Raw genomic sequence first — 21871 nt, forward strand, 5'->3', positions numbered from 1 at the left:
ATTGTATCCTGTTTTTATTTACCATTTACACAACGTGCCAACTTCACCGGTTTTGGGGTTTGTATTTTAGTCTGCTCTCTTTTGGGTAACTCTGCTTCTGCCTTCCCTCTGTTCCAGTCCCTAGAAGATCTGGAGGTGGCGAAGTGTAAGAAGAAGAAGGAGAAGATGGGCCTGGGCTCTTTGTCACGGGTCTTTGCCCGGGGAAAGCAGCGCAAGTCACTGGAACCCGGTTTGTTTGATGGTACTGGAACACCTGATTATTACATAGAGGAGGACGCAGACTGGTAAAGAGCTTCTGTGGAAGTGGTCTGAGGGCGTTTCCGAGTGTGTATGAAAGTGTGTGTGTGTGTGTGTGTGTGGGCGTTTCGAACCGTCAGACAGGGTGGAGAATCCAAACGAGTAAATTGCACCTGTATGTATGTACAGTCCTGTAAATAGAGCCTGGCGACATGGCGGACATACAGAAGTTGTGTTGTTGGACCTTTCTAATGTTCTACATTTTGACTTTCATTCAACTGGAAACTTGAAGGACTGCTGTACGTGTAAATAACTACAATCGATGTGCACTTTGTGTGTGTAAATGTCTCCTCGTCCTGAATGCCTTTTCTGATTGTTTTTTTTAAATATGTGACCCCTCCTTTAACCCCCCCCCCCATGTTTCCTGTCCTGCTTGGTTCATTCCCCTCCCCACCACCGCCATGATGGGAAGGTTTTCCTGTGGGCCGACACGCAGAGACTACCAATCCATCCCAAAAAGCATAGAAAAGCGGATGTTAGCGCCGTCTTTTAGGGGCTTAAACCTACTACTCTATGCAGAGCACTCTGTTCCCTAGCAACATGAGGCCCAACAGGAATTGTGGGAAATGTGAATTCTATCTGGTGTGATAGAAGACTGACACATCGTACCATGCATGCACATACTGTACGTGGTAGCCCCTCACCCAGAATGCATGTTTAACAGCCGCCGTCTCTACACTGTCTGTTTAAGAGAGGTCAGTTACTCATATCATACCTCATACATTTCTTATTTCAGATAATAACAATTATGCTCAATAACTATAATCACACATATACCAATACAAATACGTTTAAAGGCCTACTGAAATGAAATGTTTTTATCTAAACGGGGATAGCAGATCCATTCTATGTGTCATACTTGATCATTTCGCGATATTGCCATACTTTTGCTGAAAGGATTTAGTATAGAACAACGACGATAAAGTTCGCAACTTTTGGTCGCTGATTAAAAAAAGCCTTGCCTATACCGGAAGTAGCGTGACGTCACAGGAGGAAGAATTCCTCACAATTCCCCGTTGTTTACAATGGAGCGAGAGAGATTCGGACCGAGAAAGCGACGATTACCCCATTAATTTGAGCGAGGATGAAAGATTCGTGGATGAGGAACGTTAGAGTGAAGAACTAGAGAGGCAGTGCAGTGTGTATCTTTTTTCGCTCTGACCGTAACTTAGGTACAAGGGTTCATTGGATTCCACACACTCTCCTTTTTCTATTGTGGATCACGGATTTGTATTTTAAACCACCTCGGATACCATATCCTCTTGAAAATGAGAGTCGAGAACGCGAAATGGACATTCACAGTGACTTTTATCTCCACGACAATACATCAGCGAAGCTCTTTAGCTACTGAGCTAACGTGATAGCATCTGGCTCAAATGCAGATAGAAACAAAATAAATAAATCCCTGACTGGAAGGATAGACAGAAGATCAACAATACTATTAAGCCATGGACATGTAACTACACGGTTAATAATTCTCAGCCTGGCAAAGCTTAACAATGCTGTTGCTAACGATGCTGAAGCTAAGTTAGCAACTTAGCAACCGGACCTCACAGAGCTAGGATAAAAACATTAGCGCTCCACCTACGCCAGCCAGCCCTCATCTGCTCATCAACACCCGTGCTCACCTGCGTTCCAGCGATCGACGGCGCGACGAAGGACTTCACCCGATCACAGATGTGGTTGGCGGCTAGCATCGGCTAGCGCGTCTGATATCCAAGTAAGTACTCCTTATTGTGTTGCTACAGCCAGCCGCTAATACACCGATCCCACCTATAACTTTCTTCTTTGCAGTCTCCATTGTTCATTAAACAAATTGCAAAAGATTCACCAACACAGATGTCCAGAATACTGTGGAATTGTTCGATGAAAACAGAGCAGTTTGTATGGTGACACGTTGGGTACGAATACTTCCGTTGCCGTCGTGACGTCACGCGCATACGTCATCATACATAGACGTTTCCAACCGGAAGTTTAGCGGGAAATTTAAAATTGCACTTTATAAGTTAACCCGGCCGTATTGGCATGTGTTGCAATGTTAAGATTTCATCATTGATATATAAACTATCAGACTGCGTGGTCGGTAGTAGTGGGTTTCAGTAGGCCTTTAAGTTGCTAGTTGCACAAATATTCCTTTTTTAAATGATATATAAATGAACTCTTAAATTAACCGATATCCTACATATGGATGTATTTCTTCATATGGTGGTTATGGGCATCTAATATAGGGGTGTCCAAAGTGCGGCCCGGGAGCCATTTGCGGCCCGCAGCTAATTGTTTACCGGCCCGCCACACATTCTGGAAATACTATTGTAAAAATAAAAAAGAACATTAAAAAAAAGTGGAATGAGGTGAAATCTAACGAGAAAAAGTTGCAATGTTGACACAAAAGCTGCCACGCAGGCTGTTTTTTTTCTCTTTTGTCTTTCTTTATTTTTCTTTTTTTGCCATTGCTCAAAAAAACAAAAATAATGACAAAAAAATCCATGTTATAATGAATTATTTTCAGGGCTCCAATTACTTCAAATATTTCCCTTTAAAATGTTTTATGTGGTAAATATTGCATATATTGTGTAGTAGCCATATAAAAACATCAAAGTTTTCTTTTGACAAAAGCGCATAAAACAAACAAAATAATTGTTCCAGCATAAAATCGACAGATATATCGGAAGTTGATCTCGTAACTTAAGTGTTAAAAGTAAAAGAAAAACCTAATAAAAATGTATCACTTTATGAGTGAGGCACCTTTTGGATCCCAAATATTTAGTGATTTTTTTATTTATCTTTTCACTGTGATTACTCAAAAATATGAAATAATTAAAATCAATGGTGTCCTGCATTATTGATCTTTTAGGGCTCTAATTACTAAATATTGCATATTTCAGTTTTACTATAAAAAAACTAAGTTGTTTTTGACAAACATTTTTTTTTAATTTGTATTACTTTATATCAACTTGAAGTTGATATAGAGATTTACTGTAAGCGTTAAATAATTTAAAAAAAAATAACATTCTGACTTATTTTTAACATTTTAATGACTGAGACCCTTTATGGTCGCCGGGACCCCTAAAGGTAAAATAAATAAAAAATGCATATATTTTGTTATGGTTTGAAAATGAAAAATATCAAAATGGCCCCTACATGCTTTAATTTTTCCATGTGCGGCCCTCAGTGGAAAAAGTTTGGACACCCCTGGATTAAGGCGAGTGCTGTCCCAGTAAAACAATTTCACTTCCGATACGACGCCGATATTGGAGACTTGAGTATTGGCCGAGACAGATATTATTTCTGATACGATATCCGCATGAATCATAGATATTTTTTTGTTGGAAAACGATTGATCAAGTGGGATTAGTCAAAAGTAGAACAATGGTAGGTACAGTGTGGAAGCACAAACATATTTATTATTACCTGTCTAGAATAGACTTTCTGCTGTCTTTAAATTGAATTGGAGTCATTGATTTTTGGCGACACCTAGTAGGGACAGTAATTCATTCTGTTAAAGCTCATATGTTGAATTATGCGGACACGTTTGTTACTGGATAACTTCTTTGGAGACTTGTAAAGAACATGCAACTATAATTAGTTGACACTTGTTTAATTTGACAAATGTGTTTTTAGACTGCAATGTTGTCCAATTGAGAACACTTATTACGTATGTCCAGCTTGCGTGCTCAGCTGTTGTGTAGCTGCCAGCTCCTGGTAGCTTATAGCCTACTACTTTTACCTTTTAAAAATGACTTCACTGAATTTTTGCTTATTGGAAGACATTTAGATGTCAACTGGCTTGTATCGGGAATGTCATATATATATATATATATATATATATATATATATACCGCCTCTGAAACGTACCGATCCCGCACCCCTCCGCGTCCGCTTCGTCATTACGTCGTGTCATTGCTGGTTTACGAGCAGAGGAGCATGTTCGGCAGTGCACAATCACGGAGTACTTACAAGCAGACACAGTGTGTAGACAGAAAAGGAGGAACGGACGCATTTTGGCTTAAAAACTAGCGATAAAGGTGAAGTTATAACACTGAAATGCCCACCGGAGGAGGTGCTTTAAGACATAGCTAGCTAGTTAGCGGCTAACGTTCATCTGCCGTCTACAGTGTTTTAGCTACTTCTAAATCACTAATCCTGGTCTCCATGGCGACAAATAAAGTAAGTTTCTTACAAGTATCATCCCTGCAGGACGAGGAATAGCTAAATATGCTTCACTATACCATGCTTCCATGGGTGGATCTACACCTGACATCCACTGTAATGATATCAAGTACAGGCACGTATCTAGTCAATACTACTATGATTACATCAATATTTTTTGGCATCACTACATCTTCTTTCGTTTTTTTTTTTAAATGTATATTATGTTTATAAACTCAGGAAATATGTCCCTGGACACATGAGGACTTTGAATAAGACCAATGTATGATCCTGTAACTACTTGTTATCGGATTGATACCCAAATTTGTGGTATCATCCAAAACTAATGTAAAGTATCAAACAACAGAAGAGCAAGTGATTATTACATTTGAACAGACATGTAGACAGAACATGTTAAAGGAGAAAGTAATCAGATATTAACAGTAAATGAACAAGTAGATTAATAATTTATTTTCTACCACTTGTCCTTAATAATTTTGACAAAATAATAGAATTATAAATGACACAATGTGTTACTGAATACGTCAGCAGACTAATTAGGAGCCATTGTTTGTTTACGTATTACTAAAAGACAAGTTGTCTTGTATGTTCACTATTTTATTTAAAGACTTAACTGCAACAAGAAACATATTTTTAATGTACCCTAAGATTTTTTGTTAAAATAAAGCCAATAATGCAATTTTTTTGTGGTCCCCTTTATTTAGAAAAGTATTGAAATTATTTTAGTACCGGTAACGGTACCAAAATATTGGTATCGTTACAACACTAATATATATATATATATATATATATATATATATATATATATATATATATATATATATATATATATATATATATTTTATTTATTTTTTTTTTTTTTTACTGATATCTGATCAATTTTGGATCAGAACACCCCTAATTAATACTGTAAAAAATTGCCAGAATTTCACAGCATTTAACAGTATTTTTTCCACAGTAAAATACTGTAATCAAAATTTACAGTAACATTACAACAAAATACGTTTTTGTTTTTTTTAATGATGATATCCTTATACCTCACAGTACAGTAATTAAGTGTTATTTCACAATAAAATACCAAAATTATAGTCCTCTGTAATATCACAAAAAATTACTGTAAATTCAAACTGATTTGTCTCCAAAGGGGTTCCGAAGACTGCCTAAGTGGTGGTACGGTGTTAACGCGAGAGAGTAATTAACTATAAAAGTTATATAATTGTGATGTTACGGCATTTAGTTGCACCTTTATTGTAATTAACACACAAAAAAAAAACAAGCTCTGCTATTGCAGTAAATTGCTTTAAGGATATTTCACAGTAAAGTACTGTAAAAGTAATGCAATTATCGGCCAGTTATTTTCTGTGAATTTACAATGGACATTGTTTTGCAACGTAAAGGCCTTTATTATTGCAAAAGAAAATTGAATTAAATTATTTATATTTTCCAAAAACAAGACAGTTTATTTAAATAATATATTTGTCTATTTTTCCTTTTTTTTAAAAAATATTATTTATTGCCCTGCAGTGAGGCCAACACTCTTTAGACTGCTTCTCTTCAAACTCCACTGTGAGTGCCAGCTTTACAGATGTCATGTCAGGGCGGTGTGTCTTTTGATGACCTCTACTGCCACATACTATTATTATTATTATCATCATCATTGTTCCTTGACTGCACTTAAATGTCGAGTATATGTAGAATATATTTATATTATTTATATATTATATATATAATATATTATATATTATTTATTATTATTATTGTCTATTGTGAGCGAGCTGTGGTGCTGAATTTCCCCCAGGGATCAATAAAGTACTTTCTATTCTATTCTACTCTATTCTATTAATATTATTACAGCCGGGTAGAAATGAGAGGTCTATTCGGGGTGCAGCGTTTATTTATAATCAGTGATTAATCGGGGTGTGGCGTCTATTCAAGCGGAGGCCACCCTTCAAGGAAACAGGGTGAATGTGACATAAATATTAATTGAACTAATTGGAATTTGAAAGAATAGTGACAAAAAAAGTCAAATTGAATGAAGCCTTTATTAAACAAAGACACACGCAAAACTTTTGCTCGTAACCCCGTGATCCCACCTAAAGAAAAAGCAATTAAGACGGTGCTAAAGGTTAATAGCATTTCTTCATAGAGAGACCCTTTCTTTGGATTGAGCCGCTGTCTGCAAGGCCTCGCCCTCAGGAAATCTTTCTTCTCTTGATTTTAATCTTACACTTTGTTTTTGTCACTTTTTCCCCACAACACGACACAGATTGTGTGTGTGCGTGCGTGTTTGTGCGTGTGTGTGTGTGTGTGTGTGTGTGTGTGTGTGTGTGTGTGTGTGTGTGTGTGTGTGTGTGGGAAGAAACATTTAACATTTTCCCTCAACCAGAACCCAACAACACAAAAGTAATTATGCATTTATTTGTATGCATAACCACTCAGTTTTCATGGCGCATTCATCATTTTGTTCTCTTGCCAACTTTTATAATTATTCTCTCTCGACAGTTAAAAAAAAAAAAAAAAAAAAAATTGTTTCATGTTTATTTTCTCCCCTCAGATATTTTACTTTTTTTTGTAAATGGGCTAACAAGACAAATTTAGAAAATAATATTATTGAAGACATTTATTTAAAAATGGCGGTGTGCTGAGATGTGTATAAGGCATGGTTTAAAAAAAAAAAAAAAAAAAAAAACACACTAGGAAAAGAAAAACTATTTTAAAATAAAAATAAATCATGTTGAATTTTCATGTGGCTCTCCTCTCTTTCCCTGTCTTAATAAGTGTGTGTTCATTCGTGGCTCTAATCCTGATCCATCCCTTCATGCTGGGGGGGGGGGGGGGTCGGCCATGTTTAACATATGTGCTCGCGTCCCTGAGTCCATCTGTGAGAGGAAGCTTTCCTCTTTCCTCTCCTTCCCAACGTCAACGCACAGGGAGAGAGGGAAAGGAAACCATGGAAACCATCGATGTCAATAATAGTGTTTGTGGTTTGTGGTTTGACCCCTGACCTCTTAACACCTGCCCCTTGTTGTCTGACCTGCAATGGACTGTCGGCACGGTGACGTGACCCAGGAAGGCAATGAAGTCCGACTGGGTGTTCCAACGAGGTACACTGCATTGTTCCAGTTGCTTTTCCAAGTTTGGGTTCTAGTCTATGTGTGTGTGTGTGTGTGTGTGTGTGTGTGTGTGTGTGTGTGTGTGTGTGTGTGTGTGTGTGTGTGTGTGTGTGTGTGTGTGTGTGTGTGTGTGTGTGTGTGTGTGGCGATCCCTAAACTCAAATGTCAGCACTTCTTCAAGTTCTACCCGCTTCTCTTTGAAAACATGACAGTGTAGTTTAGCATACAGAAAATGTTGTGTACACCAGTTATATCCTCCACTTCTACAAAACCTAAAACCAGTGAAGTTGGCACGTTGTGTAAATGGAAAATAAAAGCATAATACAATGATTTGCAAATTCTTTTCAACTTATATTCAATTGAATAGACTGCAAAGACAAGACAGTTAATGTTCAAACTGAGAAATTAGTTTTTTTGTGTGCAAATAATCATTAGTTGCATTTTTACCACTGTGTTACATGGCCTTTCCTTTTAACAACACTCAGTAAACGTTTGGGAACTGAGGAGACCAATTTTTGAAGCTTTTCAGGTGGAATTCCTTCCCATTCTTGCTTGATGTACAGCTTAAGTTGTTCAACAGTCCGGGGGTCTCCGTTGTGGTATTTTAAGCTTCATAATGCGCCACACATTTTCAATGGGAGACAGGTCTGGACTACAGGCAGGCCAGTCTAGTACCCGCACTCATTTACTATGAAGCCACTCTGTTTGAACACGTGGCTTGTCATTGTCTTGCTGAAATAAGCAGGGGCGTCCATGATAACGTTGCTTGGATGGCAACATATGTTGCTCCAAAACCTGTATGTACCTTTCAGCATTAATGGCGCCTTCACAGATGTGTAAGTTACCCATGCCTTGGGCACTAATACACCCCCATACCATCACAGATGCTGGCTTTTGAACTTTGCGCCTAGAACAATACGGATGGTTCTTTTCCTCTTTGGTCCGGAGGACACGACGTCCACAGTTTCCAAAAACTATTTGAAATGTGGACTCGTCAGACCACAGAACGCTTTTACACTTTGCATCAGTCCATCTTAGATGAGCTCGGGCGGCGTTCCTGGGTGTTGTTGATAAACGGCTTTCGCTTTGCATAGTAGAGTTTTAACTTGCACTTACAGATGTAGCGACCAACTGTAGTTACTGACAGTGGTTCTCTGAGGTGTTCCTGAGCCCATGTGGTGATATCCTTTACACACTGATGTTGCTTACGTGCAGTGATTTCTCCAGATTCTCTGAAGCTTTTGGTGATATTACGGACCGTAGATGGTGGAATCCCTAAATTCCTTGCAAAAGCTCGCTAAGAAATGGTTGTTCTTAAACTGTTCGACAATTTGCTCACGCATTCGTTCACAAAGTGGTGACTTTCGCCCCATCCTTGTTTGTGAATGACTGAACATTTCATGGAAGCTGCTTTTATACCCAATCATGGCACCCACCTGTTCCCAATTAGCCTGTTCACCTGTGGGATGTTCCAAATAAGTCTTTGGTGAGCATTCCTCAACTTTCTCAGTCTTTTTTGCCACTTGTGCCAGCTTTTTTGAAACATGTTGCAGGCATCAAATTCCAAATGAGCTAATATTTGCAAAATATAACAAAGTTTTCCAGTTTGAACGTTAAGTATCAAGTCTTTGCAGTCTATTCAATTGAATATAGGTTGAAAAGGATTAGCAAGTTATTGTATTCTGTTTTTATTTTACGATTTACACAACGTGCCAACTTCACTGGTTTTGTAAATTAGCCCCTCCAGAATTCTGCTATGTTGCGATCCCACCAATTCGAGGAAATTTAGAGGATATATTTAGACAATACATATCAATGAACATTTGACATGTAAGTATGAGAGATCATTGCCAATGGCGAATTTACATCTCCAGCCCCTTCGGCAAGTTATTGGTGAAAAAACATCAAGACAAACACATTCAAAACTTACTACACATATTAACAATAACAATATGTAACATTTATGTACAAAAAACAATTGATAAAATACATATTTCATAAGATACATTTTTATACAAGTAACCTAGCGACTATGATTACTAGTTTGGCTCCCAAACAGCCAATTTTCAAGGCCCTATATGAAATGTGTGTTGTTAGTTCCTTTTTATTTACAGGTGTTGTGTTCCAGGTTTGACATGCTTGATAAGAAAATGAGACTTGCCCTAAAACCTTCTTTTAAACGCCACCAAGCAGTCCCCTCTGGACCAAGACCTAGTTCAGGGGGTTTTAACCTTTTTGACCTCGGGGCCCAACTTTTCCACTACAGTGGGGCCCGGGAACCACTAAAATATTAACACTGAATTAGTAATCCTACTTTTGATTTTAATCGCATCCAATAATTACATCTAACCTACTTACAGTTTAAAACCTTGTTAAATGATATGAAACCATGTTTAATCCCAAAGATTATTATTTATTTCACACATAAACCTTGGGTTTAGGTCAGGCTGATAAGCAAATCAAGTACTGATAGATAGATAGATAGATAGATAGATAGATAGATAGATAGATAGATAGATAGATAGATTGATAGATAGATAGATAGATAGATAGATAGATAGATAGATAGATAGATAGATAGATAGATAGATAGATAGATAGATAGATAGATAGATAGATAGATAGATAGATAGATAGATAGATAGATAGTACTTTATTGATTCCTTCAGGAGAGTTCCCTCAGGAAAATTAAAGTTCCAGCAGCAGTGTGCAAAATTGAGATCAAATTTAAAAAGTAAATAATGGGGGTAAAAATGTAAACAAAATAGAACAATATTAAAATAGAATAAAAATAAAAAGCAACAATGAGAATAAAAATATAACAGTAAAATAAGAATATAACCAAGAAACTAGGCAGTAGTGACCATGTTATGAAAAAGTATTGCACTGTTATGATGAAACATAAGAAGAAACTCATAAATAACTGACGAAAAATAAATGTGCATACATATATCCATCCATCCAGTTTGTCCCTCTTGGAGTTGCGGGGGTGGGTGGAGCCTATCCAGTTATTAAATACAGTTATCCAAAAATAAATTAACAATATTAATAATAGATATGTTTCTTAACTAGACTGTCGATAAAATGTAATTGCCAATGAAAATGCAGTTGTACCACTTTAGTCATATTTTTGGAGCTTAAGAAACTTCTCTATGACTTTAGCTCCGGACTTCTTCGGTTTGTACGAGATCGTCATTACTGCCACAAGTGGTGGAAACATGTATTACAACTGAGTGCCACTATACCCATAAAGACTAGAGCTGTTGGCATTTGTCTGTAGTTGTTAAGAGGAAGTGGTGCTACTGTAGGTCGTTAAGACTGTGGTATTCAAGAACTGAATTGCCACATTTTATTAAGTTTTCCCAATTGAGTGGGTTGAATTTCTCGAGCATTCTGCATTGGTTGACACAAACAGGCGAAACTTTAAAATTAGGATATCGTGCAAAAGTTTGTTTGTTGCAGCAATTAGATTTAGAAGGTGAAATTAATATATGACATAGGCTCATGACATGCAACTCAAGATATTCCAAGCTTTATTTTGATGTCATTTTCATGATTATGGCTTCCAGTTTATGAAATCCTCGAATTAAAAATCTCAGAACATCTGGGGTTTTCAAAAAACTGTAAGCCCTGATCATCAAAAATATAAAAATGTTCACTTTTCATGAATGAGTTTATATCACATATTAGTTTCACATTAGAAGTAGAATTTCTGACATGAATGGACTTCTTCACGATATTCAATATCAAAGTTTCACCTACCCTAATCCTAACCCTTTGTATCTCGTTAGTAATTTCAATTAGGGGTGCTCAAAAAAATAGATTCACATTCAAATCGCAAATTATATTTATTCCCATTCTATATTGATTAATAATTTACATAAAATCAGTGAAAAAAAATGTGCAATGTTTTTTTAAATAATCAATTGAACAATAAACAGCAATTTTTATTATTATTGTTATTATCAATATTATCGATAGTGTTGCTTTTGATAATATTTTGTTTTCCTCTTCTTTACTCTTGTACAGTAAAGCTGGAAGTGGGTTGGAGTTGCTCTATTTTCTTTTATTGGATTCATTATTATTCTCAGTTTTTTTGTAAATTAATGTTTTAAAATGTATTTTTAAAGACAAACACTATTGGGTGATGGCGACCAACCAGAGCGCTGCGTTCAATCCTGGGATTGGTAGTCAATGGTGTGTCAGTCACCTCAATTAGCAGTGTTGCTCTTGTGTTTTTGTGAAATATTCAGTAAAAAATAGGGTTACGCGATACAGACGATATAGATGATAAAAATTTGGTCAACGATAGAGCTTTTGATACCATCATTATGTCGTGACAATACATGATGACACTTTCTAACTGTGTCCCGCTAATTTGGCAGCAACAAGCAAACAAAGGCGTCCTCAACGCAATGTAGCTTCCTCGTTAGCAAACAAGCGGCTAACATCCCTCTACAGTGCACTATTTTTTTTCCACAATGGAGGCAAATGAACTGCACTGGAGGACTAGAGGACAACAAATAGCTAAACATGCTACACTGCGCAACATAAGAGGATACAAAAAGGCATTGCTAACTGCTAAGCTAGGTCTCTAAAATGTAAACAGGAGTGGATGGATCGATACAAATATCAACTGTAATGATACCAAGTATAGTATCAGTTCATGGTCGATACTACAGTGATTAGATCGATATGTTTTGGGATCACGAACACAGCAAAAAGGAGTCGATACTAGTTTTTGCTTTTGCTTAGTTACTTTGTGCTTTTACCTTTGTTGTAAATTGTCCATGTAATAAACGGGAATAAGGAGATCATTTTAATATTAATTGATATTGTCGGATCACATTTAATTATGAACAATATTGTCACTGTAACTACAAACTCCAAAACTATTGATGTTGGCATGTTATGTAAATCCTAAATAAAAACAGAATACAATGATTTGCAAATCCTTTTCAACCTATATTCAATTGAATGGACTGCAAAGACAAGATACTTAATGTTCTAAATGGAAAAACCTTGTTGTTTTTTGCAAATACTAGCTCATATGGAATTTGATTGTTTCAAAAAAAGCTGGCACAAGTAGCAAAAACGACTGAGAAAGTTGAGGAATGTTCATCAAACACTTATTTTGAAAATCCCACAGGTGAACAGGCTAACCGGGAACAAGTGGGTGCCATGATTGTGTATAAAAGCAGTGCGTAAAGGATATCACCACATGGGCTCAGGAACACTTCAGAAAACCGCTGTCAGTAACTACAGTTTGTCGCTACATCTGTAAGTGCGAGTTAAAACTCTACTATGCAAAGTGAAAACCATTTATCAACAACACCCAGAGCTCATCTAAGATGGACTGATGCAAAATGTAAAAGTGTTCTGTGGTCTGATGAGTCCACATTTCAAATTATTTTTGGAAACTGTGGACGTTGTGTCCTCCGGAACAAAGAGGAAAAGAACCATCCGGATTGGTAAGACGCAAAGTTCAAAAGCCAACATCTGTGATGGTAAGGAGGTGTATTAGTGCCCAAGACATGGGTAACTTACGTATCTGTGAAGGCGCCATTAATGCTGAAAGGTACATACAGGTTTTGGAGCAACATATGTTGCCATCCAAGCAACGTTATCATGGACGCCCCTGCTTATTTCAGCAAGACAATGCCAAGTCACGTGTTACAACAGCGTGGCTTCATAGTAAAAGAGTGCGGGTACTAGACTGGCCTGCCTGTAGTCCAAACTGGTCTCCCATTGAAAATGTGTGGTGCATTATAAAGCCTAAAATACCACAACGGACTGTTGAACATTTTAAGCTGTACATCAAGCAAGAATGGGAAATAATTCCACTTGAAAAGCTTCAAAAATTGGTTTCCTCAGTTCCCAAACGTTAACTGAGTGTTAAAAGGAAAGGCCATGTAACACAGTGGTAAAAATGCCCCCGTGCCAACTTTTTTGCAATGTGTTGCTGCCATTAAATTTTAAGTTAATCATTATTTGCAAAAAAAACTAACATTAAATATCTTGTCTTTTCAATTTAATATAAGTTGAAAAAGGATTCGCAAATCATTTAATTCTGTTTTTATTTACGGTTTACACAAAGTGCCAACTTCACTGGTTTTGGGTTTTGTACTTGGTATTTGGTCGATACCCAAATTTGTAGTATCACCCAAAACTAATGTAAAGTAACCAAACAACAGAAAAATTAGTGCTTATTATACACGCCTACTGAAACTAGTTTCGGTTGTCAACATGAAGGGGGAGAAATTATATCAAAAATAAGACAGCAGGAATGTCTTTTAACAGGATTAAGGTAATAAGTTGCCGAAATGAGGCCATTCATTCAGTCATCTTCATCAGTACTCCACAGATCATCCATCGTCTCTCACTGGTAAGTACAATAATTCATTGATTTGTTAAGATGATGTGTTTAGGAGTGTTCAACGTTTAAGACCTTAGCACATGTTTATAAGAGTGTGGGAAAGGTTAGGAGGAGCATAGGGAGGGTTTATAAAATTTTTAAATATATACATATAATAAATATAAATTCACTTACCACGGATGGGTCTGGGAATGGCTCGGGGGATAATGGATGGAACAGTGTGTCTGTCTCCATTGACACTCACGCATGCATTCATGGACGTTCATCATTGAAAGTGGAAGCTGCCCTTTTCGTTATAGCTTTGAATCCGGGTGACATATTTGGTGATTACATTGCCGTAACTAAATAAGATTTTCGGTAACACTTTAGTATGGGGAATATATTCACCATGAATTAGTTGCTTATTAACATGCAAATTAGTAACATATTGGCTCTTAACTAGTCATTATTAAAGGCCTACTGAAATGATTTTTTTTTATTTAAACGGGGATAGCAGATCCATTCTATGTGTCATACTTGATCATTTTGCGATATTGCCATATTTTTGCTGAAAGGATTTAGTAGAGAACATCGACGATAAAGTTTGCAACTTTTGGTCGCTGATAAAAAAAAGCCTTGCCTGTACCGGAAGTAGCGTGACGTCACAGGTTGAAAGGCTCCTCACATTTTCCCATTGTTTACACCAGCAGCGAGAGCGATTCGGACCGAGAAAGCGACGATTACCCCATTAATTTGAGCCAGGATGAAAGATTTGTGGATGAGGAACATGAGAGTGAAGGACTAGCGTGCAGTGCAGGACGCATCTTTTTTCGCTCTGACCGTAACTTAGGTACAAGCTGGCTCATTGGATTCCACACTCTCTCCTTTTTCTATTGTGGATCACGGATTTGTATTTTAAACCACCTCGGATACTATATCCTCTTGAAAATGAGAGTCGAGAACGTGAAATGGACATTCACAGTGACTTTTATCTCCACGACAATACATCGGCGAAGCACTTTAGCTACGGAGCTAACGTTATAGCATCGGGCTTAACTGCAGATAGAGACAAAAGAAATAAACCCCTGACTGGAAGGATAGACAGAAAATCAACAATACTATTAAACCATGGACATGTAACTACACGGTTAATGCTTTCCAGCCTGTTGAAGCTTAACAATGCTGTTGCTAACGACGCCATTGAAGCTAACTTAGCAACGGGACCTCACAGAGCTATGCTAAGAACATTAGTTATCCACCTACGCCAGCCAGCCCTCATCTGCTCATCAACACCCGTGCTCACCTGCGTTCCAGCGATCGACGGAGCGACGAAGGACTTCACCCGGTCATAGATGCGGTCGGCGGATAGCGCGTCTGCTATCCAAGTCAATGTCCTCCTGGTTGTGTTGCTGTAGCCAGCCGCTAATACACCGATCCCACCTAAAGCTTTCTTCTTTGCAGTCTTCATTGTTCATTAAACAAATTGCAAAAGATTCACCAACACAGATGTCCAAAATACTGTGGAATTTTGCGATGAAAACCGGGCTTTTTGTATTGGATACAATGTGTCCGAATACTTCCGTTCAACGATTGACATGACGCGCATACGTCATCGTACATAGACGTTTTCAACCGGAAGTGTAGCGGGAAATTTAAAATTGCACTTTATAAGTTTACCCGGCCGTATTGGCATGCGTTGCAATGTTAAGATTTCATCATTGATATATAAACTATCAGACTGCGTGGTCGGTAGTAGTGGGTTTCAGTAGGCCTTTAATGCCTTATTCTGCATGGCCTTATCATACAACCAGTAAGCCATTAACTAAGAGTCTTCCCTCAATAACCTCAGAACTATTGCTTATTAGCAGTGTTGGGTTAGTTACTGAAAACCAGTAACTAGTTAGTTAGTTACTAGTTACTTTATTTCAAAAGTAACTCAGTTTCTAACTCAGTTACTTACACCAAAAAGTAATGTGTTACTGTGAAAAGTAACTATTTAGTTACTTATATTTTGTTTTTATGGCCCCCTTTAATGCCCTTTTAGCCTTCATTTCAGTACTGTTATTGCACTGGAGAATAATACAATCTGTTGATCAACTTGACATGCATTTGCATCACTGAACTCTGCTAAGCAATGTGCTCTACATACAACACACAAAGACAAAGATATGTTTCAAAGGGCCAATTTATTTCAGGCCAGAACAAATTGACAAAACTATTTTAAATAGCTGCAACATAACATACATAAGTAACAAACAGCATAATAACAACAAAGCTGTAAACCAAGGAAGGCCCACATACAGAAAGCCTAACCAGGCGTTTTTTTCCCTCAAGGAATTCTGAAATAAAATCATGTCTGAAGCCCAGAACACTCTACACATTTCCCCAGTTTTAGTTTAGAGATAAGGAAAGATTAACCTGGCCCACTAGCATCCCTCTTTATGTTTGTGAACTTTATAGTCTATACATTTAGAGTGATGTGATAATCAAACACTCTAGAAGTCTAGAATGAAAGAGTATATAAGAGAATTGACAGAATGTGTGTACCTTCAGTGCTGAATGATGAGCAGAGGCGGAGTTTGGAGTGTCTTCTTTAGCTTGATTTCCATTTTTATGTACTCACTGTCCAGGTGCCATTTGACGCCCGGTATCATGCTAATTAGCTGCCTGAAAGCGGGTGACTCCACTGTAGAAATAGCCTGTATGTCTTCTAGCACACACGCTGCAATGGCTCTATCAATGTTGTCCTGGCTAGCAGTGCCTCGTTAAAATCCAGCTGCTGTTGCTTAGGAGGTGAAGTGTGTCTCTCTTTACTAGCTTCGTCAAAGCATGTTGCTTTTGTAGCTGTTTCAGCAGATTTGAAATGCTAGGATAGGATCTTTGATCCAAGACACAACTTACATTTAACTAAAATGTTCTTTTCTTTGTGGTCGACGATGATTATTTCGCCATGACACTGTCGTCCCGTGCTGTGTTTCTTAACCATAGGGCTGGAGCCCATTGTTGGGCTGTGAGCGCCCCCTCGAGGGCCGCCCAAAAATATCTGTTTTTCAGTTGTGGTCGGTCTAGGTGTTACTCAGTTGGAATACACTTTTCCAACACTTATGGCAGTAATGACAATATCAAACGGTTTGGAGCTAAAGTCATAAAATAATTTCTGAAGCCAGACTAAAATGGTGAAGCTGTATTTTCATTTGCACATTCATTTTATTGACAGTTTAGTAAAGAAATATATTCATTATTGTTTTATTGTATCTATTTTAGCATGATGTAGTAGTATGTATGTGACATTTAACTAAAATGTTCTTTTCTTTGTGGTCGACAAAAGAAAAGTAGTGAGAATATCTCCATGTTAAGAAACTCGGCTTCGGCTTCGCGATGATGTCTTGTTAGTAAACACAGACACGCCCCCTCCCACACACACACATACACACACACACTTCTCCGTCGCCTCTTCTGCAGCGCTCTACTAAAACACACCCAGATCTTCTCAGTTTCTAGCCGATACTACATAAAAAATAACGTAAAATAACGCAGTAACATATCATGTAGTAACGGTAACTGAGTTATTGAATATAAAAAATAAAGCTTTAGACTACTATTTACCGCCGAAAGTAACGGCGTTACAGTAACGCGTTAGTTTGTAACGCGTTAGTCCCAACACTGGTTATTAGTAACCCTAACCGTAACCCTTATATGTTCCCCTAGTGTCCAAATAACTCTAAATTAAGTCTTTGTTACTTAGAATATGTTCCCCCTACTAAAGTGTTACCAGATTTTCACACTTCTAATTGAAGTACAGTCGTCCCTAGCCACATCACACTTCCGAGTTTGTGGCTTCACTCTAATTTTTAAAGCATGTTCAAACTATTTTTGGCCTAAGTTAAAGATTTTCAAGCATTAACATGGCTAAATGAACTAAAAAAAATCAATATTGCACTAGTGTTGGCCACTAGATGAGAGCATGTCTCCTAAAGTACACTATGGGCCTTTTCTACTAAAGATTAGCGTGTATTAAAAGACATGCAAACTTGATAGCACACGCAAAGCTGATCTACTAAACTTGCGCGCAGATAATTCCGTCTCTTGAGTGAGCAAAATAAGAAGCGCAAGCGTGTTGTCTGTCTTCATGAATATGCAAAATTTACACTGATCATCAGAATGCCCAAGGAGAAGAAAATGAAAATGTAAAATATACAGCACACGCAGCGTGATTTATCAAGATTGAAACTGTTTTACGGCCGCTGTTTTGCATCTAAAGCAGGGGTGTCAAACTCATTTTAGATCGGGGGCCAATTGGAGAAAAATGTACTCCCAAGTGGGCCGGACTGGTAAAATCACGGCACGATAACTTACAAATAAAGACAACTTCAGATTGTTTTCTTTGTTTAAAAATAGAACAAGCACATTCTGAAAATGTACAAATTTTGTTGTTTTTTTTACACTTACATGTTGCGGTTAATAGTATTCTATCTTTATTTGTCGTTATTTATACTTTATGAATAAATTATGTGACAATGTTCATCAGTCAACTCATTGGTGTTAATTTTCAATGTATCAAGATAAAACAATAATATCAAAATCAAATTACAGGATGTTATTTATGTAGTTTGCTCATTGTCCTCGACTGGCGCACTAACGTGTTTTTAGTTTTTTTTTACATATGTAGCATCATCTACAAAGATACAAAGAATTGCTATTGCGACATCTAGTGGACACATTTAGAACAGCAGTTTCTTTCATTCAAAAATTTCAGGTTAATTTTTATACTTATCAAACTCATCCCACGGGCCGGATAAAACCTGTTCACGAGCGTAATCCGGCACGCGGGCCGTATGTCTGACACCCCTGGTCTAATGTAGGTCTAGACAGGACGTACAAACTGACAGTTGCGCAGAAATGGCTATGAGGAAAGGATAGAATTGAGCTACAGCTCCAACATATACAGAATATACTGCCAAAAATATAAATTGTAGACATACAGTCTATTCAGCAATATCATTTTATAGTTGGTGGATGACTTAAAAGGGCAATGCACTTCGTTTAGAATCCTTATGAGAAACAAGAAGACAAAAGTTTCTTTGCTTTTTTTTTGCATTCTAACATGTGGCTAGCAGTGCAGCTAATGGGAGGAATCAATTCAAATTCACTTTAAAAATGCATTCAAAAACCATCAACAATACTTATATTACGTTCCGTAACCGGAAAATAACCAAGCTGTAGCGACATCGTTATTGTAAGAGCGAACGCTGAGAAACTATTTTTCTAGCGTGGTAACACATCGGCATACTCCGGTATTAGCCGTGAAAACCAGTTAAAGCAAGAGATAAGCGTTTGCAAATGAAGCACGTTTGAGTTTGTAATGTACAACACTGCGATAGAACACCAATCCGTACCGACTGAAAAACATAAACAATCATATTACAGTATCTGTAAAGTATTAGCCCACATTTAATTCTTTTTGGTACACAGCTAGCCAGACAGCCTGTGCTGTCTGTCTCGATGGACGGTTGTCTGTTTGGTCCAGCTGGCCAGTGACGTTTTATCCGGTTTATTTGGGTAAGCACTCCATTTATGTCAAAATAGCTTGGCTTCAAATTCCACATTTTGCAGCTTCGAGTCACTCCCACCTCACTATCCCGGCTTCCGTCTGCTCCAACGTCTCACTCTTCCTTTGTGTTCACTTCTGGAAGCACTAGTTCATCCGCCATTAATTCCGATTAAAAAAGATAAAGTTGTAAATTCTCATTTGTCCAAATGTAGTCGTCTTCGTTGTTTGTTAACAAGTCTGCCATGATTAGAAGACACGTACCCCTTTGTTTCCGGAAGTAGGAAGACACAGTTGCTGCCAGGAATCGGACGTGCGCTGCTATGGAAATGGAAATAAATGCGCCAAGGAATTAGTTCCGGCAATGATTAAAATGACCAAAATGCAGCAAATATTGAACATATTACATATTGTTATGAACGTGTCTGTTACTACATTATGTATGTACTTACAGTGTGTATACAAAACATTGATGGAGGGTTTTGAAGTTGTTTTAGAGCAGTGGTTCTTAACCTTGTTGGAGGTACCGAACCCCATCAGTTTCATATGCGCATTCACCGAACCCTCCTTTTTTTCAAATTCAAGACAAAGTTATTATATGTTTTTGGTAACACTTTAGTATGGGGAACATATTCTAAGTAACAAAGACTTAATTTAGAGTTTTTTGGACACTAGGGGAACATATACTAAGTAACAAAGACTTAATTTAGAGTTATTCGGTTAGGGTTAGGGATCGGGTTAGGGTTAGAGGGTTAGGGTTATAATAAGGCCATGCAGAATAAGGCATTAATACGTACTTAATAATGACTAGTTAAGAGCCAATATGTTACTAATTTGCATGTTAATAAGCAACTAGTTAATGGTGAATATGTTCCCCATACTAAAGTGTTACCATGTTTTTTTACTGGTGCACAAAATGAACCGTGCATGAACATCACCTTGTTCAAAGAACAAAACCAACACAGGGCATAAACTCACAACAAATTACACACCTGCAAATCAGTCTGACTTCTGCTGTTGCCGTATCCTTAATACGCCGATAGGGAGAAGTTTTTATTTACACGATGAGTCGGGTGTGTTGTGACCTCTACCATGAATTGATTAACGTGGACCCCGACTTAAACAAGTTGAAAAACGTATTCGGGTGTTACCATCTATTGGTCAATTGTACGGAATATGTACTGTATTGTGCAATCTAGTAATAAAGTCTCAATCAATCAATCAATCCGCCGAACCCCTGAGCCCGACTCACCGAACCCCTAGGGTTCGATCGAACCCAGGTTAAGAACCGCTGTTTTAGAGTGTTTTGAAGGCTACAACGGGGACTCCCATTTCCAGGCGTTTTTTTTATCATCATTAAAATAAAGGAAAACATTAATAAAAAAGAGGTGTTCTTGTCCCTCATAAGGATTGTGAACGATGGGCAAAATTCCAAAAAAAAGTGCATTTCCTTTTCAAGGGATTAATTAAAACAAATTAAATTGAAGTGTTTTGGTGTCTGCTGGCGGGTTTTTTTTTAATGATGTTTATGTTTTCATATAAATAAATTTAAAAAAAAGCCTCATGCACTATTAATATTCTTGTGTCTGGAGCATTTCAGGCCACGCTCGCAGTAAGTATAAACAAGAGCGCAATATTCAGTGCACGAAAAATGTGGGTTCAATTTCAGATGGACTGCAGGACTGCTTCCAAAATGTCCAAAAAAAAGTCTATACATGATGGTCTGCATGTTTCAAAACATCACATGTAGGAGCACGATAACATGGGAATGCGGTAAATTAGTGTCTCCATGGTGAACGCTGTGTAGTTCTCGCAAAACCCCTCATTTAAATACAGTTATCAGTTATCAATTTCACTCGCAATTTTGTAGTTTGCACACGTCGTTTAGCTTCGTGGTGCTTACATCTTAGTAGAACAGGCATTGTATGTCTTATTGTTTTCTATTATCATGTGTACTATATTACAATAAAAAATTGGGTGTTATTTCATGTTTAGAGGGCTCTCCTAACAGACTAGACTAGACTAGACTTCCTTTTTATTGTCATTCAAATTTGAACTTTACAGCACAGATAAGAACAACATTTTGTTACATAAGCTCATGGTAGTGCAGGATAAAAAAGCAATAAGGTGCATATATAAATAAATAAATATATATAAATAATATATAAATATATATATATATAAAATAAATAAATATATATAAATAAATAAATAGATTACTGTACAGATAAATATATTGCACTTTTTCACATGCGTCCACGTTTATGGATATATGTTATATTGTCTTTTTTATTCCAGCGAGTTAATCCAATTAGTTAATGTATTTAATAGTTGGTAAACACGTTTTTTATGTTTAGCTATGAAACTATTTGATTAAAAACAGTGGCG

General features: G+C 37.3%; 1 protein-coding gene across 5 annotated transcripts in view; it reads left to right on the forward strand.

Moving 5' to 3' along the window:
* Window positions 1–21871, forward strand: part of kazna (kazrin, periplakin interacting protein a) — a 556243-nt gene that overhangs the window by 509985 nt on the left and 24387 nt on the right. For all 5 annotated transcript variants that reach the window (XR_009826859.1, XM_062054433.1, XM_062054435.1 and 2 more), the window contains one exon: window positions 118–241. Coding sequence is in view for 4 of the 5 variants with exons in the window: in XM_062054433.1 (XP_061910417.1) it covers window positions 118–241 (124 nt within the window). In the remaining variant the exon portion in view is untranslated. The remainder of the gene's footprint in view (window positions 1–117; window positions 242–21871) is intronic.

Source organism: Entelurus aequoreus, linkage group LG07 (assembly GCF_033978785.1).
Source record: "Entelurus aequoreus isolate RoL-2023_Sb linkage group LG07, RoL_Eaeq_v1.1, whole genome shotgun sequence".
In the NCBI taxonomy this organism is placed as follows: Eukaryota; Metazoa; Chordata; class Actinopteri; order Syngnathiformes; family Syngnathidae; genus Entelurus; species Entelurus aequoreus.